This window comes from Denticeps clupeoides, chromosome 16 (genome assembly GCF_900700375.1).
Source record: "Denticeps clupeoides chromosome 16, fDenClu1.1, whole genome shotgun sequence".
NCBI classification, from domain to species: domain Eukaryota; kingdom Metazoa; phylum Chordata; class Actinopteri; order Clupeiformes; family Denticipitidae; genus Denticeps; species Denticeps clupeoides.
This window is the reverse complement of record NC_041722.1, coordinates 19,825,809-19,851,685: the sequence shown is the minus strand read 5'-3', so window position 1 is coordinate 19,851,685 and position 25,877 is coordinate 19,825,809. Positions and strand designations below refer to the sequence as shown.

The 25,877-nt window shown below is 50.7% G+C and overlaps 1 protein-coding gene across 7 annotated transcripts; it reads right to left on the bottom strand.

The window, feature by feature from the left end:
* Nucleotides 1-10,689: 10,689 nt before the first annotated feature.
* Nucleotides 10,690-24,225, bottom strand: mapk6 (mitogen-activated protein kinase 6). 7 transcript variants are annotated; one of them, XM_028956737.1, is made up of 7 exons: nt 23,983-24,225; nt 20,590-20,722; nt 18,806-19,785; nt 14,059-14,203; nt 13,471-13,635; nt 13,186-13,387; nt 12,033-13,107 (listed from the first exon to the last, which is right to left on the bottom strand). In XM_028956737.1, exons 3-7 carry the CDS (start codon nt 19,358-19,360, stop codon nt 12,033-12,035), a joined length of 2,142 nt encoding a protein of 713 aa, XP_028812570.1. In that variant the 5' UTR covers nt 19,361-19,785; nt 20,590-20,722; nt 23,983-24,225. The 7 variants fall into 7 exon arrangements, with proteins under 7 accessions (XP_028812574.1, XP_028812570.1, XP_028812569.1 ...); XM_028956736.1 differs by lacking the exon at nt 23,983-24,225 and adding an exon at nt 21,124-21,496; XM_028956740.1 differs by lacking the exon at nt 20,590-20,722 and having other exon boundaries at nt 23,923-24,225.
* Between the last annotated feature and the right edge of the window lie 1,652 nt (nt 24,226-25,877).

Genomic DNA, 25,877 nt, shown 5'->3' with positions numbered 1-25,877 from the left:
CACATTTGTGCTTGATGTCCATGAACATCGATGGCGATCCGGTAACGGTTCCGGCCTCTGTGCGACCTGTGTCCATGTTTCAGAGGGCATGATGGGAATAAATCCGTACTCTGCTCCCCCTGTCAGTTTTGTGAAATCTTGAAGTTTCAATGCAAATTTTACATTATCAGTTTTTGCTGGTGTACAGCAAAATATTCTGATAAATCAACATTTATTAATCATATAGCCCATAATCACATACAGTATGTCATAGATCTGCTGATGTCCAGTGTATTTTTAGTTGAAAAATCTGAGGTTTATGATTTGAAAAAATAATATATGTAATTTCTTTTTTTTTTTTTAATCTGAAGGAAGCCCTCAAAGATACCATGACTGCATAGAGAACTGTCCTGCGGCGTATCTAATATCATGGCTGTCGTGCACTGATATCATATTCTGTTGCGGGATGGTTCACGCTACTGGATATCAGAATATTTTACCCAGCTCCAGCATTCACAGATATTTCATATTTCTAAATTTCTTTTGTTATTTCCATGTTTGTAAACACCCAGTGTGTGTGTGTGTGTGTGTGTGTGTGTGTAAACTGAACATTCGCGTCATTTCACCTGACCCCACTTTGCCTGTTGCATAAACACGGTCTGATCTGTCTTCCCCGTCCTTTCGATTCAGAGCGCCCGTGGTTTCCCGCCGAGCTGCGTGGTACGGGGTAGGTGTGGTGAACGTCCAATGACGTCATGGAGTTTTGGGGGGTATTCTGTGGTGAGCCTTCAGTGTAGTTCTGTTGATGGACCGCGTCCTCCTACGTAGCGGGTAGCGAGATGACTGCAAGTTCTCACTTCTCCTTTCCACTAAGGGGTATCCTAAAGTCCCTCGTTTGCATGTCTCCTCTTTAGCATTTGCTTGAATGTTGTTTATAATGCTAAAGCTGTCTGGGACTTCTTTTTTTCAAGGGACTTTGTTTTTTGACAGGGGTGTCTAGCAGTCTTCTAAAAGCATCTGTCTCTGGCTCAGATAAGGCCTGGAATAAAAGGCTTGATGTGAAGGGCTTTGATGTTCCACATATCTGCCCACATCGACCCCCCCTAACCACCATCATATCAAAAGCTCCCAGACTCCACCCACCCCGCTGGGGCCACCAACGTCTCCATCCAACCATCCTCCATATGGGACTGATGTGTTCCCAGTTGGCACCCAGAGATCAGGGTCTGTTGTGTGCAGGGACTCTCTTGGCCCAGATGGGGGTGGAGGATGGCCTGTCGGGACAAGACTCTGGGCTTTGATGCTTCCTTTTGCTTTTACACTGTACATTTCTGAGAAGCGAGATGAAATGTGCTGAGTTGTATCCTGTTCTCAGAAACCACTTTTATTGTAGGCTCTCAGTAAAACTGTTGTGGTAGTAATGACCGTTCCCATTGGGTTATCGAGACGTTTAGTCCCTCTGATGCTCTCCAGTTAGAACACTGACTCGTTTACGAAGTGTAAGAAATTCAGTATACGTCTCACACAGATGCCTTGTTGTCTATTTAAAGGTCCCCAATTATGAACATTTCAGTTTGTGAGATTATTTAACATTAATACGAGTTCCCCAAGCCCGTCTATGGTCCTGCAGTGGCTAGAAATGCGATTGGTGTAAAGAGAGCTTTGGCAATTCTGCTTCACCTGTCAAATCTGGAATGTCCCCTTATGACATCATAAGGGGGAAGCTTCCCTCCTGTTTCTCATCCAACATGGGGCAGTGGTGGCCTAGCGGTGAAGGAAGCGGCCCCGTAATCAGAAGGTTGCTGGTTCGAATCCCGATCTGCCAAGGTGCCACTGAGGTGCCACTAAGCAAAGCACCGTCCCCACACACTGCTCCCCTTGCTCACTCAGGGTTAAATGATGGGTTAAATGCAGAGGACAGATTTCACTGTGTGCACTGTGTGCTGTGCTGCTGTGTATCATGTGTGACAATCACTTCACTTTCACACTTTCCCTTTCATCTCTACTGACCATCATGGCTTCCAAAAAGTGAAGATATTGTCATTGTGAAACACTGCAGCACAGCACACTGTGCACACAACGAGATGTGTCCTCTGTATTTAACCATCACCCTTTGTGAGCAGTGGGCACCATGACAGGCGCCCAGGGAGCAGCGTGTTGCTCACTGGCACCTTGGCGACTCAGGATTGCTGATTTGAATCTTCTGAATACGGGTTCGTTTCCTTACCAGAAAGGCTGCCGCTGCCCAAACGTGTGAAGCATTGCAGTTGCTCGGTGACTGGATGGAAAAATGAGCACAAATGTCAGTCGTGCAAGACTCTGAAGAACCAGTGGACTTCCTGTCTGCACCAAACATTGTGCTTGTGGATGGCGTTGATTACATCATTGCACAAATTTCTATTTCAAATTTCGCTCGCCTTATTAGCATTTTAAAGCTACAGACACCAAAACAGGGCATGCTGGGAAATCTCATTGTGGGACTGGATCAAAGGACCAAAAGCTACAGTATTAGGGGACCAACAAGGCCGATATAAAAGCAAAAAAAATATATTTGTCTGGTGACTTAAAATATTGGGCATAATCATGCAGGTCGCCCTAAAACCAGCAGCCTCTGTTCACACGTCAGCACTCGGACTGTAAATAAGCCCAGTTTAGCACCAGGGCATTAAATTGGTACGTTGCAGGAAGCGGGTTTTTATTGTTCTTTTCCCCTCCTCCCCCAGTGGGCGCGCACTAACAATAGAACTCGAGTGGGAAGATCCATTGGCAACGTCCCGGTGAGGGGGAGGCGGGACTCTGCGTGAAACAATGGCGGAGCACGACTGGCATCACAGCCCGGGCGCTCAGGGTGGCGTCATCAGCACACCGACATTCCTGCTGCCTTCTCACATCGTTCCTTTTTAGAGAGTTGGGCCCTGGGAACGTAGGAAGCGGGGCGGGGCTGCGGGGTGGTCCCTGTTCCTCCTTTTCAGGGTCTGTAGTGATTTAGATTTCTCCTCCGGCCTGTGGGAGGAGAGAAGCGCGTTTGGGACGCGCTGTACCCGGCATCCTCCCCTCTGGCGTGGCGGCTCATGTTTCCGTCGGATACGTGCCCGCGGGGAGCCCGGTCCCTGGCGCTGCTGGGATTTTAATCCTCCGCGCGGAGTCTTCTCCACGAACAGCTGCACCCTTCCTCAGATTTATCTTCGTACCTGAACCAACGACAAAGGACCAAGCCCTCTTCCTCCTCCTCTTCAATCAAACGCGTGCTTCGACAGCAGACACCTAATCCATGAGCATTTTCAAGAGATTATGTGTCTTTGACCTCAATCCCATTATAAAAAAAAAAAGCAGCAGATGTTGCGCATTAAGCGTAAAGTGGGTGGTAGTAGCCTAGCGGGTAACGAACCAGAAGACCCAGGTTCAAATCCCTCTTACTACCATCATGTCCCTGAGCAAGACACTTAACCCTGAGTGTCTCCAGGGGGGACTGTCCCTGTAACTACTGATTGTAAGTCGCTCTGGATAATGTAAATAGGGGCAGTGGTAGCCTAGCGGTTAAGTAAGCGGCCCCCGTAATCAGAAGGTTGCCGGTTCGAATCCCGATCCGCCAAGGTGCCACCGAGCAAAGCACCGTCCCCACACACTGCTCCCCGGGCGCCTGTCATGGCTGCCCACTGCTCACTCAGGGTGATGGTTAAATGCAGCACTTCCTGAAGACTTGGACGTGTTGCACCAGTAGTGGTGATGGGGTGTATAGCGATGGACGCTGCACTTTTCCAGGATGGGACTGACCTTTTAAACTAAGAAGGGCTGGATGGGCAGTAACGGCATTCCGATCCGTTTATTAACACCGTGCCGTTAGTAAAAGTGTCTGTGAGCAGCGGGCAGCCATGGCAGGCGTGTGGGGACTGTACCCTCATCAGGGTGGTAGTAGCCTAGTGGGTAACACACTCGCCTATGAACCAGAAGACCCGGGTTCGAATCCCACATACTACCATTGTGTCCCTGAGCAAGACACTTAACCCTGAGTTGCTCCAGGGGGGGACTGTCCCTGTAAATACTGATTGTAAGTCGCTCTGGATAAGGGCGCCTGATAAATGCTGTAAATGTCCTGTACAAATGTCATCAAGGGGACCTCCGTGTCACCGTGGCTGCTCGGGACCTTCGGTAAAGACCCTCTTTTCTCACCCGCCACGCCCCGGTGAACATGCACCACGAGCTCTGTCTTCCGTAGCTCAGCTCGTAAATACGTTTAATGCATTTGAATGGCGTGATCCCAGGGACGTTGGGTCCGGGTAACATCGCCCGCCCTACTTTTTATCCAGGATGTCCACCGCGCCGAGCCAGAAGGGTTTCGGCAGAACGTCCCGCAGCCGACGGACAAAAGGCTCGCTGTGTGGCCGGTACAAAGGCCGGCGCTGAATGGGGCTGACCTCATTTCCCCGCCCGCCGACCCGCTTCCTGTTTGTGCGGCCCCTCCCACGGAGCAGCATGAAAACAGCGGCGGGGGGGCGGGTGCGGATTACGGTGATACGGGGTATCAACGCCGCTCTGAGCTGATTGATGTGCCGCGCAGGGCCGGGCCTGTTTTTTTGGTCGAAGTGGAGTCAGCTGTTTTCTGGGCTTTACTGGAAAACGTAAAATCCCGTCATCCGTTTGAAAACAGGCCCACGCAAGACCGGACAGGAAGTGGTGACTTCACCCCCGTGAGCTCACGCTCCTCCATCTGCTGCGGGGCCACGAGCAGCAGCTTGAGCAGTATGTGAGCAAACATCTGACCAGGGATGAGCAGAGCAAGGAAACATGATGTGAAGAAATGTGTGGGCCTCCATTCGTGAATCCTTCTATTTACTATTTACATTTTATTTACTTATCCAGAGCGACTCACAATCAGGGACAGTCCCCCCCTGGAGACACTCAGGGTTCAGTGTCTTGCTCAGGGACACGATGGTAGTAAGTGGGGTTTGAACCTGGGTCTTCTGGTTCATAGATGAGTGTGTTACCCACTGTGTGTTGAGGAACCTGATAAAAGTGGTCAAGAGGCTTCTGCACCGGGAGAGGTGGCCTTCATAAATGCCTTCTTAATGCGTTTCATCCCCATGGTTCCCAGAAGGTTTTAGTGAAAGCGAAGTGATTGTCATTGTGATACGCTGCAGCACAGCACACGGTGGCACGGTGAAACGTGTCCTCTGTATTTAACCATCGCCCTTGGTGAGCAGTGGGCACCATGACAGGCGCCCGGGGAGCAACAACATCAACATTATTTCTTATGTAGCCCAAAAAAAAATCCCATACAGTATGTCTCAATGGGCTAATGGGAGCAGTGTGTGGGGACCGTCCTGAACCGCTAGGCCACCACCGCCCCTGTCCTATAAAAACGCAACTACGTATGAACATAATCAACATTTTGGGTTCATTCTGCTCTGGGGATTCACCATGGTCTTCGCATTTGCACTTTTTAAACGGTCCTATCTGAATTTGTCAGGGTTCGGAGGTGATTGCGCGCGTTTGCATATCTCCGCACGATTTACATTTTGGATCTGAGATGTTTCAAGACAAGGTATCTTCAGTCGGGACAGAAGCAGATTGCAATCTGGAGAGGAAGCGCCACGAACCACGTGCTGCACTGATGGCGCACGCTGTGATGGGATCTGATGTTATCAGCTTGGATGCGCACAGAGCCCGGCCTGTTCCCCAGGGGGCCGTCACCAGATGTTCTCGGCTCTTCACACTGAGGATGTAACCAGGTAACCGTGCTCCCCAATGCCCCCTCTCTTTATATACATCTACACTCCATACAAAGACATGCAAACATCTGCTGCAAGAAAGTAATAAAAAGATACCAGCTGCAGCTTTTAGTTCCTAATCTAAAATAATGTGAAAAAATGTCTCATTTGGACAATGTTATTTATTATTCAACTTTTTATTTCATTGGGACGTCCTCAAGGTCTCATCTTACTCTCCGATACAGTGCATCCGGAAAGTATTCACAGCACATTTTGTTTTTACAACCTTATTCCTAAATGGATTGTGTGTTTCTCAGAATTATACTTTTTTTTTTTTTTAATATGTATATAAATATTTTTTTACAAATAAATGTATTTATTTATTTTTTTTCTCTCCATGTCATCTTGGGTATTGTCTGTAGAAATGTGATTTTAATCCATTTTGGAATAAGGCTGTAACATAACAAAACGTGGGAAAAGCGATGCATTCGCTGTATGTAATCACGAGTGATCAAATTTAGAGGAATTTGTTCGTTTGGGGATTTATGATCCTCGTTCACTGTTGTGCTGTAGCTGTGGCATCACTAGTGGGCGCAAACCCCCTCTCTTCCCCTCTCTCTGCTGCGTTTGATCCAGTATTTTTGTTCCCAGGGTAATGAATATTGACCTACGGAGGCAGGAGGAAGTAAAATGGCACCCAGACCCCGGCTTTAACAAAGCGCCGTGCCAATACAAGCTCTTCCTCCGGGCGATGGGTTGCAAGTTGGAGGCTGGTTCAGATGTCCCAGGGACCCTTCTGCCGCCTGGATGTCGACGTGATTTAATAATGGTCACAACATGCAGAATTTCATCTTTAAGCCGCGTCATTTGCAGGCGCCGAATTTCAACTCGTTTCGGCCTCGCGGGAAAATAGATCCTGAAAACACCAACGTTCCTCGTGAGGAGCGGCGCATTTGAGCGCCATTCCTGGCCCTCGAGCTGATTGGATAAAAACACCGCCCCGGAGGTCAGGCGATCGCCTCGAGCCTGCTGATGAAGGTGAAGTGATTTTGTCATGGTGGAACACTGCACCGCGAACGCGCTAGGCCCCCACTGCCAGTGAGCAGAGGGTTGCAAGATGGATGTTGGACCGTCCCCACACGCTGCTCCCCGGGCGCCTGTCATGGCTGCCCACTGCATCACCAAGGGTGACGGTTAAATGCAGAGGACACGTGTCACCGTGTGCTGTGCTGCCGTGTCTCACAATGACGATCACTTCACTCTCGCTATTTACCACCGTCCCAGCAGGGGAAACCTAATAATCCGCAGAGAGCATTTCATCCTGTTACCGTCATCGTGGAATGAATGTGGTGACGGGACGGCGGAAGCATCCGGTGTACGGTGTCTCTGCCCGAAGGCCGGAGCACGCAGGGAAAGTGAGAGGGTCCCCCCCCCCCCCCCCACACACAGTACTGATCCATGCACTGGTATGCATCAAGTCTGCCATAATCCGAGAATAAAGGGATTCCGATATCTCCGCCTGGGTTTTTAATCCTTGGCCGGCACGTGCTGGGAAAGGTCTGTGTCGCCAGGTGGCGGCCCTGACCCCGGCTCGTCCGCTGTGATGGAGACGAGCGGATAGACCTGGTCTCCATCAGCCTCGTACCTCCAACCCCGCAGCCCGTAAATGAGATTCGACTGGAGAGTGTGTGTTTTGTTATATATCATTTTAAATGTAAAAAAAGTGGCTGGTGGTAGCCTAGCGGGGTAACACACTTGCCTGTGAACCAGAAGACCCAGGTTCAAACCCCACTTACTACCACCGTGTCCCTGAGCAGGACCCTTAACCCTGAGTGTCTCAAGGGGGGGGACTGTCCCTGTAACTACTGATTGTAAGTCACTCTGGATAAGGACGTCTGATAAACACTGTAAATGTAAAAAAGAAAAAAACCCTGTGCGTAAGACACCGCATTACTGTACTTATTTTAACAATTAATATGAGTGGTTTGGTCCATCCAGGCACACGCGGAGAAGAGCTTGTTCTGTTCATAGTGTTCGTTCGTGATGTATACAGGTTGTCCCTTTACGACTGCATTAATGTGATATTGTTCCGTGTACAGCCGCCGTGGTTCTGTGACCTGTACACTGCAAACACACACTTGTTAAGGACGTCTTCCTCTCCTCGCTCCCGTTTATTTCTACTGATTACCGTCAAACTACAGGGTGGGCCATTTATATGGATCCACCTTAATAAAATGGGAATGGTTGGTGATATTAACGTCCTGTTTGTGGCACATTAGTATATTTGAGGGGGCAAACTTTTCAAGATGGGTGGTGACCATAGTGGCCATTTTGAAGTCGGCCATCTTGGATCCAACTTTTGTTTTTTTCAATAGGAAGAGGGTCATGTGACACATCAAATTTATTGGTAATTTCACAAGAAAAACAGTGCTGTGCTTGTTTTTAAAGTAACTTTATTCTTTCATGAGTTATTTACAAGTTTCTGACCACTTATAAAATATGTTCAATGTCACCAACCATTCCCATTTTATTAAGGTGGAGCCATATAAATGGCCCACCCTGTACATTAAAATACAAGCACGCCGCTTCTGAAACATTTCCCAGCATTCCTCGGCAGTGCACCGCGTCAGTGCTGAGATGGGAATGTCGTGCGGTAAGGGACGGTAAAAGAATTTTGTTGCTGTAATGCAACAATACGTTCTGCAGCTCAATCGTTACTTCCGCCGCAGAGTCATATTGTAGATAATAAAGGGATTTAAATCGATCCTTATTCATCATTATGGAGAATCGTAAATGGACAGTCCGGGTTTTATGTTCGTCCTGGTGGATTCTGTGCTGAGACCAGAACAAAAGCCTGGACTGGATTTGAGTGGAATTTAAATGATGAAATGAAAGAAAGGGCTGCGAATGTTTCAAAGTGAATAAACACCGTTAACCTGGTCCCTGCAGGCTGTGGACAGAAAGTCCAAAGACTGTTGATGGTATTGAGATCAGAGACCCGTCACCGTAATGCAGTCAACGTTTCTCTGCAGATGCTTGTATCTGTGTGATTTGAACGTGAAAACACACGTTTAAAAGTTACACCGTGCTTCGTCAGGCCTGTGGACGCTGACCCCAGGCCTGTAGAGGGCGGGAGGAGACTACGGTGCTGCCCGCCGCGGCACCATGCGGCCGATGCGTCCCGCAAAAAATAAACCGCGAATTATTGCATTTGGCTTTAAACACGTGATTATGGAAAATTACGTCGGAACTTCGGCGTTGCACGCTGGACCCACGACAACAAAATCTCACGTCTAATAATACATTCAGAAATGCCGGCACGCGGTCACCCATCCCGCCTCCCACTTCCATGGAAGTCTATTTCTATCGAGCAAAACGGGAGAAGCGTCCCTGCCTGCTTTATACCACGAGTCGCGCTCGCATAACAATCCACAAGGTCACACGACCTGGACCTACCGGACCTACCGTCATGGAGTAACATCGGAGAAACATTTACCAGACGCCCTTATCCAGAGCGACTTACAATCAGTAGTTACAGGGACAGTCCCCCCCTGGAGACACTCAGGGTTAAGTGTCTTGCTCAGGGACACGATGGTAGGTAGTAAGTGGGATTTGAACCCGGGTCTTCTGGTTCACAGTCGAGTGTGTTACCCGCTAGGCCACTACCACCCCTGACACCTTCCTCCGGATGTGGGGGGGCCCCCTTTTTACCTCCTGCTCCCCACAAAACACCAACAAAACATTTCCAGAAAAGAACAATAAAAGGTGAAGTACGTGCTTGTCGTTTATGGCACGAAGATATTTCGTGGATCAAAACCAGGCAGGCGTGGCCCAAGCTTCCGAGAAGCGTTAAGCATTTATGGGGTTTGGTTTATTATTTCCTATGGAGCGACGTACCAGCGCGCAGTAAAACCCGGCGTTGCGCTTTAATTGGTCCTTTCTGGACGGAGGACAATGGCGACCTTGAATTAGCCGGCGCGCCAATAAGCCGCCGTCAGCTGACCGGAGCCTCAGGAGCAGCTTATCCGCGGTCGCCCGGTGACATGGGTGCGTATTTTTAGGGCCACACTGGACTGTGTTTGGGTGACACTCTAATGGGGCGTCCTGTGCGTTATTTGTTTTTTCGCTGCTGGGGGGCCGTGTTGACATGGTGTCACGTCACCGAGAAAAGGTCCAGGCATGACGGGAGGACATCTGATCCAGCCGGCTGAGAGGCTGCTATAGAGGCGTCTCACAAGTCGGCCTCACCAGTAAAAACCACCGGACAAGCAGAGCAGGTCCCCTTCATGCCACCAGAACAATGAGACCTGCGTCCTGTGGTGTCTGCTGCCAAGACGCCTGCAGAACAGCCAGGAAGGCGTGAGGTGGCGATTCCATGGACCAGACTTGCATTTCTATCACCAGTCAACGCCGCCGGTGGCCCAGCGCCACTTCCTGGTCATCTGCTCCGGTCAGCAAGCTATGAAGGGGTCCGGCGTTAAACCATCCATTTTTCATGCATGTAATTCATAATGATCAATATCAATTCTAATAAACGTTGTGCAAATGGTAATAAGGAACTCCGTTGTGGCGTTTACTCTACTAATTGCCTCATTAAACACCCCAAAAAACCCAGACTATTTACTGCAAAAACGGGCAAAATCAGGCCAGCAGTTTATTCAGTACGCAACCACGCAACGTCAGCTAACCATTAACTGCCATTAGCTTCCTTGCGGTTTACTCGTTGACTGCGCCGCACGTTGGGTTCGAGTGGCCTGCCTACGTGACCGCAATGTGCTGGGACGTGCACATCATCGCCGCCGCGGCTATCTGCTTTCAGCCCGGCCCGGGGCCGCGCTGGACCCGGTCCAGGTATTCCGTTTATCCAGGCTACCGAAGGTCGGCGGCATCCCCACTGCGTTCGTATTCCGGTGGCCTTAGCCTACAGTTCCAAAAACGTGGTCCGATTTACTGGTTCCACCCCCCCAAAAAAAAAAAAAAAAAAACTGAAGTAAAAAAGAACTTATTTGCTGCCCATTTTATTCATTTTCTGTCCTTATAACAGGGAAACCAATAACAGAATGGAGTACCAGTTCTTAAAGGCAAAAAAAAAAAATTATAATAATAATAATTCTACATGCTACACCTAAACCTAAATTACTCATGCTTGCCTGGAGGAGGGAAAAAAAATAAAATTCAATAAAAACATACAATTAAAAATAAAATGAATGATGTAATTACATACTTCACCATTAACTTGGTTTTAAATGTACCTTCTGCTGGTTCTTTCATGCACGATTTAAACACAGACACTACATATAAAACTTAAGACTTTTAGGCGCTTTTTAAATTCCAAATCTCATTTTTCCTTTTGCAAGACAAACAGCACCTATAAATTAAAAAAGTGGACTTCCTTAAGGAAACGGATGATAAAAAGGAGAGGAAAAAAAAAAAAAAAACCCAGAAAGCATCGCAACTCAAACACGTTAAGCCAACAAATCTGCATCCTACCGTTAAAAATGAATACATACCATAGTGCCAAAACGAAAATGGAAGTCCAATGCCTCGGTTTTCCAACGGTCACATTGAATTTACATCGCTCTCTCTCTCTCTTTTTTAAATAAATATCTCACATCTCCTAAAAATAAATAATGATCGTAACACTACACTATGGCAAATGTAATAAAAGAAAAAAAAAAAAAAAAAACCAAGGTAGGTCACTATGCACCGAATGGTATGAGGATGAACTAAAGCACTAGTGCGGCTCCGAGTGTCTACTTTCTGCTGTTACCTTGAGGTAGATAACACATTTACAAAGTTCTACATTGAATGGTTGCTGCTGGCATCATGTCAAACCAAATCTCATAGAACGAAAAATTTGGGAGAAACGTTCGAAAGTACATAAATAACCTTAATTTAAAACTGAACTGGAAACTTAAAAGTTGAAGCAATGCAAGAAAAAAAAAAAAAAAAAAAAACCCTCGCCTCCCTCTAAAGGTCATTCCTCAGGTCGAAGGTCGTGATGTCAGTGACAGCGTCTCCCATGGTCTATTAGTGCATGTTTCCTCACGGTCCTCCTGCTCGCAGCCCCCCTCTTAGCACCAACTACACCTCCCCCGCCATCTCGTGAATCTACAGTACACTGTGTGCAAATGACGTGCCGGTTAAAAATATTTCTAATAATAATAATAATAAAAAATGTCAAATAAGTATTCCAGACCGTTATCTGACCTGTTCCAAAAATACATGAACTTATGCAAACTCATAATTTAAAAAAATGAATACTCATGAACACATGAAAAAGTGTGATTGAAGTTAAAAAAAAAAAAAAAAAAAAAGAAGAAATGAAGTGTCGCACTGGGGACTTTAATTCAGATGCTTGAAGATGCTGCTGTAGGTCTTGTGGGCGATCTGGGGCGAACATTTGACGGTGGAAGGAGACAACGTGGCCTGAATGGACCTCAGAGGCAAGTCAGCGGCGCTGTCGAAGCCAGGCAGGGCCAGCTGCACGTTCAACATCAGCTCGCCGCTCCTGGCCAGGAAGCCCTCGTCCATCGCGTTGACCTCCACCGGATCGCCATCCTGCACCTCCACCGCCTCCTCCTTCTTGCTGAAGAGGCGGTCCAGGTAACTGGTGTAGCTGGTCTCCTTCTGGGCGTCCCAGCAGGCCTCGTCGATCAGGCAGCACTCCTCGCCCGGCGTGTCTACGTTGTCTCCGAAGCTCTCCCAAGGGTTGGGTGCCCGACCTTCAAGTTGGGCCAGGTTGACCAGGCACTTCTCCTCCTTCTCCTGGCTGACAGACTTGGACATGGAACTCCTGGTCTCCAGCTGGGAGACGGAGCTGTTGAGCTCGTTGAGCAGGCCCACCTCGGCAGGCTCGGGCTGGAGACTGAGCTTGATGGTGCCGGCGATGAAGGAGTCAAAATCGAAGCCCTGGCTCGGGTTCTGATTCTTCTCCTGCTCACGGTCCTTCTCGGAGCCCTGGTTGTGGGAGGCTTCCTTCAAGGCAATCTGGGCCTTGACCAGCCCGTTCTTCTCACACTTGCTCTTTCCCTTCTTGTCCATCTTCTCCTTGCTCTGCTGCTCCTTCCAGTTGGACAGGTCGATGATGAGCTTGGGCTCGTAGTAGTGGTTGACCTCACTCTCTCGCCAGATGAGGTTATCAAGGTACAAAGGAGACACCGCCTTGTAGTTGCACGTGTAGCTACACTCCAGGTCGCAGTACTTGTTCTCGTGGTGGTCCTCGTGCTGCCACGAGCGCTCGAAGGAGGGATCGTCCAAGAACTTCTCCCGGTCTCCGTCCATGTACTTCCGGGGATCTACCTGCACCTCCTCCTCGTCGGTGACGTCGGACATGGCGCGGGGGTCGCGCTGGACCTCGTCAGCCTCGTGGGTGCTGTGAAGGTGCCAGTCTTGTTCAGAGAACTGGCTTTCATGGTACCTGGAAGGCAGGAACGTGAGGTTCAACTCTCTGGGGGCTTCACCTGCTGCGTTTAATACACACTGCTGCACCACCCACCTGTCCCAGTTGTAGACGTGACTGTGGCTCTCGTCCATCAGGAGGATGTCATCCACCTCGTCCTCTATGTGGAATGGGTGGCTGGAAATGGGCTCATCCAGAGGGAAGGAGTAGTCGCTCATGTAGGGATGGGCCAGGGCTTCCTCCGCTGTTAGTCGGTCCATTGGGTTGAAGGTCAAGATTTTCTCCAAGAAGTCAAGGGCTGTCGGTGACAAGAGAGAAAAGGACGTGAGGACAGAGTTCGAAGCCTTATGAAATACCTCATGAAAGGTACTCATGGCCGACCTTCAGCACTGACGCCCGGCAGCAGCTTGGCGAGGGGGGTCTGGGGCACAGACATGTCGCTCTTGATGAAGACGGGAATTACGCTCTCGAGCTCTTGCCGGTCTTCTTCGTGGATTACGGGAATGGACTCGAGTATCAACTGCATCTGCTCCAGCTCGTGGGCACCTGGACCAGCCAAAAGAAGACACCGGGGTCACAACCCGGGGCGAGAAGTTCATGAATTACATAGTAAAGAAAATGACCTAAATCGGACGATTTGACCTTAACGAAATACAAAAATAAATTGGAACACGACGCACCAGTAGGCCTCCTGACAGATCACGTATTACTTCTGGCAAGCACTGGGTGTACAACGTGCAGCTTCACTTTGGTGACACACCTATAAACTGCACAAGTACTGACCCACTTGCCAGTTTGTTTGCCGCACCGTAATTGAAACTTTAGGAGGAGTCCTAGTTCTCCCGAAACAAGAGAGGAACAAATGGGAGAATCTGTGGCCCACTTTGGAGACTCCTCAGCTCCTCACCCAGCCAGCCTTGTTTAGCAGGTTGGGTGAGGAAGATGAGGAGGAGGAGTGTGAAAACTGACCTGCAAAGAGGGTCTTCCCAGTCAGCATCTCGGCAAAGATGCAACCAGCCGCCCACATATCGATCGCTTTGGTGTAGTTGTTGGGGGACAGCAGCAGTCGAGGGGACCGGTACCATTTTGTGACCAAACCTTCGGAGAGGTGTCCCTGGAACGTAAAAAGGATGTCAATAGCCACAATAGGCCTGGGTCCATAGTGGGAACCCAAAAGGTTTACATTAGGACCACAAATCTCAACGTACATAAATGCGTTAGACGCGTGCTGCAGCACAAAGCAGGGAGACAAAGGTGACGTTATCCTCGCAGGGTGTCAAGTTAGAAACTAGGGGCGTGTACTGGCTAGGATCTAACGATACGCATCGAGACACATGGGTCAATATATCGTGATCAATGCCAAGCAGAAATTCAAAAATACCCAGCTGTACAGCGCCATCTACAGGAGTGGAGGTTGGACTAAATTTGTATACAAAAACATTGATGTCTCTGTATGGATGTAATATTACCACCTATCAGAACAGGAGAAAGCAGATCCAGGTATACATGTTCAGGTCGTCCAAATACTTATTCAAGAATGGGCCCCTCTCATCTGTACCTGTGATCTTCCAGTCCCAACCTAACCCTGAAGGCGTGGAACATCTGACTAGAGTTCCGGTGCTTTCCGGCGAGTGCAGCACGCACGGCGGGTCTATGAGACACGTGACTCCTTTGTCAGCAGCTCCCATGGCCGCTTCACTGCACAAGATAATCCCCCCTCGCCGCAGACCCACAACGCCAGACAGACGGATCAGTGACACCATTCTGCACTTCGCGGGTCAACATTTTCCAGGGTCCATGCTCTGCAGAAAGGGCACTGGGTGCACAGATCGGCATGAAACAGTGTGACGACGTTTTAGACCAATAACGGCAAAATCCCTCCTCTACAAACCCGACACGTAAAGGTCACCGGGTGCATTTCTAAATGTAGTGTAGCCGATTCCAGACCAAACGAATCGGTGGTAGTAGCCTAGTGGGTAACACACTCGCCTATGAATCAGAAGACCCAGGTTCAAACCCCACTTACTACCATTGTGTCCCTGAGCAAGACACTTAACCCTGAGTGTCTCCGGGGGGGACCGTCCCGGTCACTACTGATTGGGGTGGGGTTAACATGCCTCACAACACCACAAAGTGAAAGTCAGTGTCATGCATCGCAAGTACAGCACATGGTGACACTCAATGAAATGTGTCCCCTGCAGAGGACAGCCATGAAAGGCACTCGCGGAGTCCAACAAATAAAACGGAATCAGTTTCCGGCCACCGCAGTTCGCTACACAGTCCCGTTGAGGCGGGACGTTCACACAACAAAGCAAATGTAAACGTGCAGCCGGCGATGGCGATTGGGCGGTCCATGTCGGATCCGGGCCACTTGCCCGATCGGCGTAGTTCGATTATCATGGTTATCAGTTGGCACAACGTTTTTTGTATTGTATTGTTTATGTGATACATTTTTCTATGTTGATTTTAAATGTGACGCACTTTTATTTTACAAAACAGAAGAATGTGTAATATTGGGAAATGTTTCTGTGAATGAAATTCACATATTATTTACATGTAAATGGTTTACAAAAGTAAACAGGAAATACCCAAGCACTTTGCTGAACAGTGACTAAATGGGAATAGTCATATTGCATTTGTTTGAAGAATGACAATGCAAATCAACAGAATTTAGGAAAAAACAGGGTCTTAAGGTGACCCAGGTGAATTATATCGCTTCAAATCAACCCCGCCTCCATCTTGGTTTCAAAGTCCGCCTCAACGCTTTGTTTCTATTGAACGTATGTCAGCGAGTCACAACGTGAAAAGTCGATCAATGTTCAGCTCTTGGCTGGGCGCGGCGGAAAATTGCTCTCCAGCCGAACATTTTCCTTCCTTTCTACCTGTGCAGTGCTATCGCCTTCCAATAGAGTGCAGCAATGCACAGACATCCGAACCCGCAACCTCCAATTTCAGGGACGTTACCATACACACACACGTTCTCGCGCTCTCATTCTGCGCGTTCTTGTTGGCTTGCTCTAGTTTCCTTTGGATGTCTGCAATATACCAGACTCTGGCGAGAGTCGCCATAACATTCAGCGACACGTAGAAGAATGGTGGCCACAAATCAGATACCACCTCTGAAGTCCGGGGTAACGATGAAATAAAACCTTATTTGCAACATCGAAATGGTGAGACAGGAAGTTCTTCACAGAAACTACCATTTGCAAAAAGGAAGACCCTCTCGGATGGTGGACGGGAAATGAAGGGCGTTCTTCCTAAATATGAATAATCTGTGATTAAAATATCCATTTTGTATTTCTTGTCTTTATTATTTCCCACTTACTGGAAATAACCTTATGCTAAAATGTAGAAACTGATTGGAGCATATCATTTTTTATCTGACTAGTTGATGACTAATCGATTAAAAGGCAATGACTAATCGACGATCAAAACAGTTGTTTGTTGCAGGCCAAGCCCACAGTGTTGCAGGATCATCCATCTCACCATTTAACCTACAAGTGGACGCACCCACCATCCCCCCCAACCCAAAAAGAGGCTGATCAGAGCACCAGAAAGTGGGTTTGACTGCTAGGAGGAAATACGATCGTTTTACCTCATTAGTGTAACTTCAGAGCTTGACAATGTGGGTCGAAATGTGAAAACTACTTTGAAACCTACTCAGTGTCCCAGAATTCCCAGGAAGAACTGATTTTCATCACACACCGAACACAGCTGTTATTTTTGGCCCGCTGACCAAGGAAGCGATCTCCGCCCGGTTCCCGAGTAAACGCCTCATCACACGCCTCGTCATTTCCTGAGAGCAGCGGGCCCGTGGCGTCCGGCGTACGCCGAGGGAGTCGCCCGTACGCTGTAATCCCCTGGAGGCAAAGCGGTTTGGAACGGCCAGCGCCACGTCCATCATATGCCAGAGCTTCAAAACCCACATGCCACCGGCAGCTGGGGGCAAGTGGCTGGATTTCGCTGGAAAAGCGCGTGGCACGCCGGTTTATTTTTAAACCGGCGCAGATGCTTTGTGGCAAGGATCACGTAGTAAAAGCCGGTTCAACGTAGCGTTTCGTATAGAAGGGCTGCTTTTAACAATTATCTTTAGTGGTTTGCAAATCTGTCGATTATTTTTCCGATTAGTCAGATTATTTCCACGTTTCTGTTGGCTCGCCTCCTGTTCTGATCACGTGACTCTGTTGGGGGTGGATTATTAGCAATAATAAACTGAAATGGCATAAATAACAAAAGAACTACAACGGTATCATTCTAAGTTGCTTAAAGCACATGGTGTGGAGGCCATGGTAGTAGCCTAGCCGTGTAACACACAGCATATGAACCAGAAGACCCGGGTTCAAACCCCACTTACTACCATCGTGTCCCTGAGCAAGACACTTAACCCTGAGTGTCTCCAGGGGGGGACTGTCCCTGTAAATACAGGTTGTAAGTCGCTCTGGATAAGGTCGTCTGGTGAATGCCGTAAATGTATGTAATTCCATGATAAAACGATCATTGTACTTTATTTTTTAAAACCATGAAATCTACATGTGATCGTTGCGGACCTGACGAGAAGATACACGCACGCTGGCTCGTTTTCAGTTCAGGACTCCCCTGAGCTCACCACGCCGCATTTAACCGCGAGCAAATGCCACCGGGCCCGCGAGAGGCCACGAGGGCCGAGGCGCCTGGGCCTGCAGCGCCCGACGCGGACTTCGGAGAACAACACGCGGGCGGACGGGCACCTGCCGGTGGGACCGGCCGCCGGTAAATCATTAGCGTGCCGGCGAACACTCAGACAAAGCCGCGTGGCGTGTTTTCTCGCCACATTAAGCCCCTCCCTGGCCACGTCTGTCCTCAGGAAACACGGCAACCAGCGGGTGTGGGGTGACCGAAGCGGCTTTATTTAGCTCCGACAGTGTCACATTCAGCCGTAACTCGCAACTCGGCCCATTGAGACGTGTGACCCCCCCCCCACCGTCCCTACAGAGCACAGACGCAGCTGTGCGGCCAGAAAAATAGAGACGGCCTTGAGGGGGGGGGGGGGGGGGGGGGGGGGGGGGGGGGTGGGGGGGGAGACGGGCCACGGCGGCCGCCCAACTGCTGACGCGGTGGGGCACAGAAGCGCTGACGCCGGTGAAACGGGAAGTTCACGGGGGCGGTTGCGTCATTACAAAAAAAAAAAAAAAAAAAAAAAAAAAAAAAACTTGAATCATCAGGCATAAACGAGGACCATAAATTAAAGCTTGTTACTTTAACAAATGGACATTTCTATATATATATTAAAAAAAAAACAAAAAACAAAAACAAACTTGCATCATCAGGCATGAACGAGGACCATAAATTAAAGCTCGTTACTTTAACAAATGGACATTTCTATATATAAAAATAAATAAATAAAAATCCAATAATAATACAATCCAGATTTATTCTCTCTCAGAATATATATTTGATAAAAAGAGTCCGTATATCGAGTGTAAGAGAGTTTATTTTAGGGGGCGGGCGCCGCAACAGGGTTCTCCTGAATAATGACGCCGCTCCGCCGCGGACGGACCATCCATCAAAGGCCGCACTGCGGCTCGGCTGCGGCCGGCTCCCCCGGCCGAACACGCGCACCTAGAAACAGCCGGCTCTTTACGGCCGACCGCCGGGGGCCGAGCCGCGACTAATCCACCACCCGACCGCCAACGGGAACGTCCCGGCACGCCCCGGGAAAATGGAAAGGCGCGCTCACCTTGTGGGAGTAGTGCGGGTCCATGATGCGCGCCAGGCCAAAGTCCCCGATCTTCAGCACGAGGTCCTCGGTGTTGACGAACAGGTTGGCGGGCTTGAGGTCCCGGTGCAGGACGTTGGCCGAGTGGATGTACTTCAGGCCCCGCAGCAGCTGGTACATGAACAGGCGGGCGTGGCCCTCGGAGAGGAGCCCCTGCTCCAGCAGCTTGCACAGGTCCGTCTCCATGTACTCCTGGACGATGTAGACCGAGTTGACCTCCGCCAGGGAGCCGGCGTCCTCGGTCAGCCGCCGGCCGCTGGGGCCCAGGGTCTCGAACACCTTGACGATGTTGTCGTGGTCCAGGCGCCGGATGATCTTGATCTCCCGCAGGGCGTGCTTCACACTCTGGGGGTCGGTGAGCACGATCTTTTTCACGGCCACCCTCTTGTCGCAGTCCATGTCCACGGCGGAGAAGACCAGGCCGTTCCCGCCGTAGCCCAGCGGCTTCAGGTCCACGTAACGCGGGCCCAGATCGAAGCCGTGAATGTTCATCAGGCTTTCAAACTTCTCTGCCATTTTCCAAGGCGAAGGGGAACTCGATATGAAACGCCGGACTAGTGCGATGCCGGCTCCGCGTTTTTCGGTTAACCAGACGCCCGTTACCCCCGCGCTGCCCTCAGCGTCAGACGAGCCGAGAGGCGAGGACGCTCCTCGACACGCAGCCGCAACGCGTTGTCATCGTTCACCAAGGTACAGCTCTCCTTGGGGCGGCGGCTCTCGAACGGACGTCTACAACGGAACGGACTTTCAAAAAGCGTCGGAGACCATCCTCACAGTGCAGATACATTCAGTGTACGACCGGTCCTGAGCACCATCGTCCCGAGGCGTGCAGGGTGGCACCGACGGTGGCCTGGAGGCTTCTTCCTAACCCTCAGTGATCAGGTGGCTCAAGCTCGCCACAGTCGCAGTCAAAACTATCCTCCATCTTACATTGGGGTAACCTGGAAACACAAGCACAGGGGTTCAATAAACACTTCCGGAAGTTTCAAACACCGATATAGACATATATAATAATAAAAAAATAATTATTATTATCCAGGCCGAGACATTAACATCATTTCACTTTTTTTTTTTTTTTTTTAGTTTTTCGTCCTGAAGCGAACCGGCCAGGATCGACTCGTTCCGGCCACGTTGCAACACGGCGGCGGCGGAAGTCGAATTTTACGAAGAAAACCGGCCGCTTCGTGCTGCTACAAGAACCAAAAAAAAAAAAAAAAACATTAATAAAAATAAAACGAAAAAAGGCTTTTCGAAATTCGGCATAGGGACAATATTGCTCAATATCAGGGACAATATCACTCAAATATACATACACACACGTCTCCGAAAAAGAAAAACCGGAGAACTCTCGACCGGAGACAGAACGACGAGAAGAAGCAGGAATAAAAAGATCGCGGGGGAGAATATCCGCGCACAGCCGGGCTAGCCGTTAGCCGCGGCTCGGTTAGCTTAGCTTCGGCCGCGATGAATAGAAAAACAAAATGAAAATGCGCGCAAGCTACCCTCGCCCCGACGCGTACATCCAGTATACATCGGTATTACCGACACCGGAGAGCCGTCGCGGGCCACAACGACGGCGCGGTTTACGGCGAGGGCGGCAGGATTGTCCCGGTAGCCGGAACAAAGAGCCGCGCTCGGGCACAAAAGCTCCATTGTTTCCGCCCCGGCGACGGGGCCGCGTTTCCCCGAACGGCGTTTCTAATTTTCTACCCTATTCGTGTCACGGGCGAACGCCGTCGACTTACCGTCCTCGTCCGCGTCATTTAATGTCCGCTCGCCGCCGCATCCGCGCTCCGCGACTCGGCCGCCATTCAAGCTCCTTTATCAACAGGACCGCGGTGTCGGTTCTACGCGAACGAGTCCGCTCGAACCGATTCTCTGCAATTTCAATAAAAAAAACTGCAATTACCGCCATAATTGTATCAGTGTACAAAGAGAGGGCGATTTCGATTATAACGTGTGTTAAAAACGGATTTCCCAGGCTAAACGAACCGCATTCGAGGCTGAGAGATCCAAAGACTCGGCTCTTTGAATCGAGTCTGCCCACAGACCGGAGCCGCGCTGTTCGTTCCCTGATGTCGCCAGCAGGGGGCGCTGCCTCGGCGCCGAGTTTAGTAGTTACTAGTAATTCGTAACTAGTGAGCAGGATAGTGTAACTAACGCCTGCCGTCAAAGTTGCGTCGTTGCGACTAGAATCATTTTCGAGCGCCCAGCACCCTGCGGACGTGTCTGCGGACGGAGGATAATCCTCATTGAATGCCTTGTTGAAATGTCCTCACCGTCGCCTGCCCCACTCGCCGTGCGACAATCTTCGTTTAACGACCGATGAAATTCGCCGTTCTTGTGCGCCGCATCGTCCCGCGTATCGTGGGAGCTCGGCACGCCGTCGAGCCCGGACAGGCGATGAATGAAGCGGAGCCGCGACGCGCCAGGACACGTGAGGGACCATGTGGCCCACACGGCAGCGCCGCCCGCTTCTCCGCCCCGTCACTCCGTTATTACCCGTTTCTGGAGCATTTTATATTGTACAGTAGTGCGTAAAATGCACAAATATTAATGATTAAAAACCTAAAGTGGTAGTAATGACGATATGTATACTTGCAATATTTGCAATACTGTGGTCGGTTGCAGTTGCTAAAGCATTTCACGGAATATCATACATTTACATTTATGGCATTTATCAGACGCCCTTATCCAGAGCAACTTAAAATCAGTAGTAACAGGGACAGTCCCCTCCTGGAGACACTCAGGGTTATGTGTCTTGCTCGGGGGACATGATGGTAGTAAGTGGGATTTGAACCCGTGCATTTGAATGTGGTGCATATGGCGAGTGTGTTACCCACTAAAATTGAGTTTGATATGTAGAGATGGGGGTAGAAGAAACTAATGAACAGAGACTCCTCGTCATGTCACTGACTCATGAAAACAAGAACATTCTGCCACAAATGCCTCTGGTAAAATTATATTTGATTAACATGCAGCGCATGCCTCATGTAACGTCATTAGTTTTACATTCGATCAATTGGTTAAATAGTGAGAAATAGCTGCCCGTTGACTTTGAACCATATCCACAAGGCATTTTTTTTTTTACCACTTTGCTTCCCACAACGCAGCTAGTGGCCTGCAGGAAAGTGCCTTTCCGGGACGGTTAATCACAGATCGCCCTGTTCACAGAAACAGGCCACATGCTCGCGCAGGTCAAGAGGTCGGGGCTCTGCAGGGGGATTCACGTGAGCTCCTCGTCTTACAGCCCACACAGCTTCCATGCGGCGTTCGCTCCGGACACGACTCTCGTCTGTTTTTTTTTTGTTTTTTTTACAGTACAACACTGTGCCTTTAAGCCATTGCCGTTCCCACATGGGCTCACCTCTAATAAAGTGTCCTTTACATAAACCTCCAGTATAGGTTACTGGAGTGCCTACGGTCATTATGTCGATGACCCAGGTGTCGGAAAAAGCAGGTCAAGTCGCCATTACTGCCCACGTTTCGCTTTGTCGTGAGAAAGTTTCGCTGGAAGTTTCCTCAGGTTCAGTAAAGTCTGCCTGTCGAAAGGTCGCACGTAGTAACGTATTTAACCAAGTCGGGGCGGCGTCGCTCCGGCACTGCAGGTTGAGGGCCAGATGATGCACGAACGTGAAGCTTTCACGGCACGGGGACTACATGGCTTCCACGTGTCCTTTTCCCGAAGTCCGTCTATAGTCACAGCGTCTTCTCTCACCCGGCGACCAAGCCGCCTGGACACCCCTCTCTTTTCCCTTTTGTGGTGGTGGGAAATAATTTTTGTGCGAAGTCACCGGTCACTTACCATGGCTGAAACCGTTCGCAGTTGGCCGGGCCGGCATTTTACGAGCAGTAATCCACGTACGGGTCCAAAGGGGAGGAGGGGGGGTGGGCGAGAAAAGCGGCGCCTGTGATTAAATATCCTCCGAGGCGTGTTGCGCTGGTGGACTCCGCCGCCACTCCATGGCGAGCTAATATAGGCCAGCGCGGAGGGGGAGGAGACTGCTCTCTGTATGGCTCGGCCCGCCGGCGGCAGCCGCGGCCCTGTTGCAGGCCACTCGACACCTCTCTCGCTTTTACACACACACACACACACACACACACACACACACACACACACACACACACACAACACTCGTCCAAAACGTAAACTCCTCCAACCTGCCTCAGTGGACTAGGGGTCCCAGGTTCAAATCCCAGATGGGCCCATTCCAAAGTTCTTGTGGGTGCAGTGGTGGCCTAGCGGTTAGGGAAGCGGCCCCATATTCAGCCAAGGTGCCACTGAGGTGCCACTCAGCAAAGCACCGTCCCCACACACTGCTCCCCGGGCGCCTGTCATGGCCGCCCACTGCTCACCAAGGGTGATTTACATTTGCGGCATTTTCCCAACGTCCTTATCCACAGCGGTAGTTACAGGGACAGTCCCCCCCCTCCCCGGAGACACTCCGGGTTAAGTGCCTTGTTCAGGGACACGATGGTATTTGATGGGATTTGAACCTGGTTCATAGGTGAGTGTGTTACCTGCTAGGCTACCACTGATGGTTAATACAGAGGACACATTTCGCGGTGTGCACCGTGTGCTGTGCCTTTCAATGACATTCCCTTCACTATATGATTATTATTATTATGAGCGTCGCAGCAGCTCCCGTGCGGCTCTTCTGAACACTGAACGCGCTCGTCGTTGCGCAACGACTATTTGTGTGCAGATTTATATGCGTCGGCGCGTAACCCTGCACCCCGGTACAGCGTGTTAAAAAATGCCCCGGCGCCCGGGTCAGCCCGGCCGCCGCTAATGAAAGAGGTCACGGCGCGGGGTACATTTCCAGCGCGTCTCCCGGGTGCCGGCGTCCAGCCGCGTGGGGCCCGCAGTGGAGGTGGAACCCCGGTGCCCGCGGTGCCTTGTTCGGGGCCCCCCCCCGCATCCACCGCGGTGAGTCCGAAGGTCCCGCAACCGCATCGTTACAGCCGGCAGAAGAGAAGATGCCAGAATTGTTCTAATCTGTCAATCAAATCATTTCCTTTAAGCAGTTTTTTCCCCGCCAATCAAAATAAAAATGATAAGATGACAGCAAACGCACCGCACGTCAAACCAGACCGTGATTGGACCCAGGCACGTCTTCGAAAATGTCTCCTCTCACCGAATCGCCGCCCTCGATTAACCCGCCCGGCGCTCCTCGCCGCTCGGACAAGACCAGCAGCCCCAGTGGCATCTGGCGACGGTCGTCTGGGGATCGCCGTGGTCCCTCCACCCCAGCCGGGTTCCGGGAGGCGACTCCTCATTTCCCGCTCGGAAAACCGCTTTTCGTTTCTTGCGTTGGGGGGCAAGTGCGGGAGAACTGGGCTCCGGGTGACGTAAGGAGATTTGTCCCCGGATCACCGCGTTTCAAAACAGGGCTGAAGAAGGAGCCTTTTCACCGCGATTCCTTGTATTTAACCTCCAAACAATCCCCGCTTATTCGGCTCGGCGCGATTTGGACGCTCAGCGTCCCCGGCCCGGGCGAATTGTTTGTTGTTGAGCGGCCTAAGTGAGGCTGGCGGTTTTGGTCGCCACATTTCATTTATATAAAGGACGATCTGCCACGACGGGACCTTGCCACGCGTCAATCAGCATTGACAGTCGCTTCATGACACTTTTTACAGCATTTGCCAGACGCCCTTATCCAGAGCGACTTACAGTCAGTAGTGACAGGGACAGTCCCCCCCGGGAGACACTCAGGGACACGATGGTAGTAAGTGGGGTTTGAACCTGGGTCTTCTGGTTCGTAGGCGAGTGACTTACCCGCTAGTTTACCACCAGCCCGTAACCTCGAGATTCTCAGCGGCTGGGTTCCGGCATGAATTGCCCAATCGCCAGCGTCTCGGACACTTCATAGTCAAGTGTGGGACGCGTTTTAAGCGACGCGGCAGCAGGGAACGAGTGAACCGAGCGGACGTTGCAGATTAAAGTCGCCCCGCCCTGTTCCCGGTCGCACGTCAGCGGGAAATTTCTTACTCCTCAGGACCATAAAGATAAAGCTGGAGCGAGAGATTTCGCCATCTTGCCAGTTCTTGCGGTGCGGCGCTACGGTTTATCCCTGTAGGGGCCATGGTGGCCCCGGTTCGAATCCCGATCCACCGAGGTGCCACCGACCAAGGCGCCGTGCCCACACACTGCTCCCCGGGCGCCTGTCATGGCCGCCCACTGCTCACCAAGGGTGATGGGTTAAATACAGAGGACACGTTTCACCGCGTCACCGTGTGCTGTGCTGCCGTGTATCACAATGACAACCACTTCACTTCACTGTAACTGGCCGGCGTCATGAACCTGGAACGGTCAGAGGGAGCCCTACGGTGACCCGTTGACCTCCTGGCGTCCAGGACCATCCTGTCCCAGCAACGTGAAACGTCCAAAAACATTTGTGTCTCGAAGTTATATGTCTCGACAGCCGATTTCATAACTGCTGTTTCCACAGCAGGGCCTCTGTTTTCGGTTTCGTGCTAATCTGATGCCGGCGTGTTTGGGCTGAATGCGGGAACCGCGGCGGTGATGCCAGCAGTTTTCCTGACTCGGCTGGGGCGGTTACGTAACCTCAGCACATCGCCTGACGCATCCGGCGCCGACCTTCCGCTCAGAGCCAGGGCTTCGTCCTCCCGAAGGGCCATGGCGAGACCGACCTCCCTGCCCGAAGACACGGAAGGACGCGGAACCGCGTGCTGCTAATGGCCTCTTGGCCTCGGGCCAGTTCCCATCGCGCATTTCCGCCGTGACGCAGTACCAGTCGCACCCAGGCCGATAATCGATACGGAAGAGCGCGCGGTGTCCCCGTGTGCGCCGTAGTGGAACATCGATTCTACCGCACAGGCCCCGCCATCACTGGCCACTAGAGCCAGAGAGGTCCGTGTGGTCCAATGTGCAAAAGCTCAGCGGCGTGCCTGAGATTCGCCCTCCGAGCCACGAGTTGGCTCGTATTCGTATTCCGGTGGAGCACTTTGAACATCATGCAAAAGCACGACTCCCTCCGACATTTGAATTCGCCGGCGATAGCCTCAGCTC

What these genes read in the sequence shown, in the direction of transcription:
- mapk6 (XM_028956740.1), bottom strand. Translation starts at nt 19,360, where the DNA reads ATGGCAGAGAAGTTTGAAAGCCTGATGAACATTCACGGCTTCGATCTG. An exon ending in ACCCGCACTACTCCCACAAG is followed by an intron (nt 14,204 to 18,805) that starts GTGAGCGCGCCT and finishes TTTACGTTCCAG; the next exon opens with GGACACCTCTCCGAAGGTTT. An exon ending in GCCGGGCGTCAGTGCTGAAG is followed by an intron (nt 13,388 to 13,470) that starts GTCGGCCATGAG and finishes TGTCACCGACAG; the next exon opens with CCCTTGACTTCTTGGAGAAA.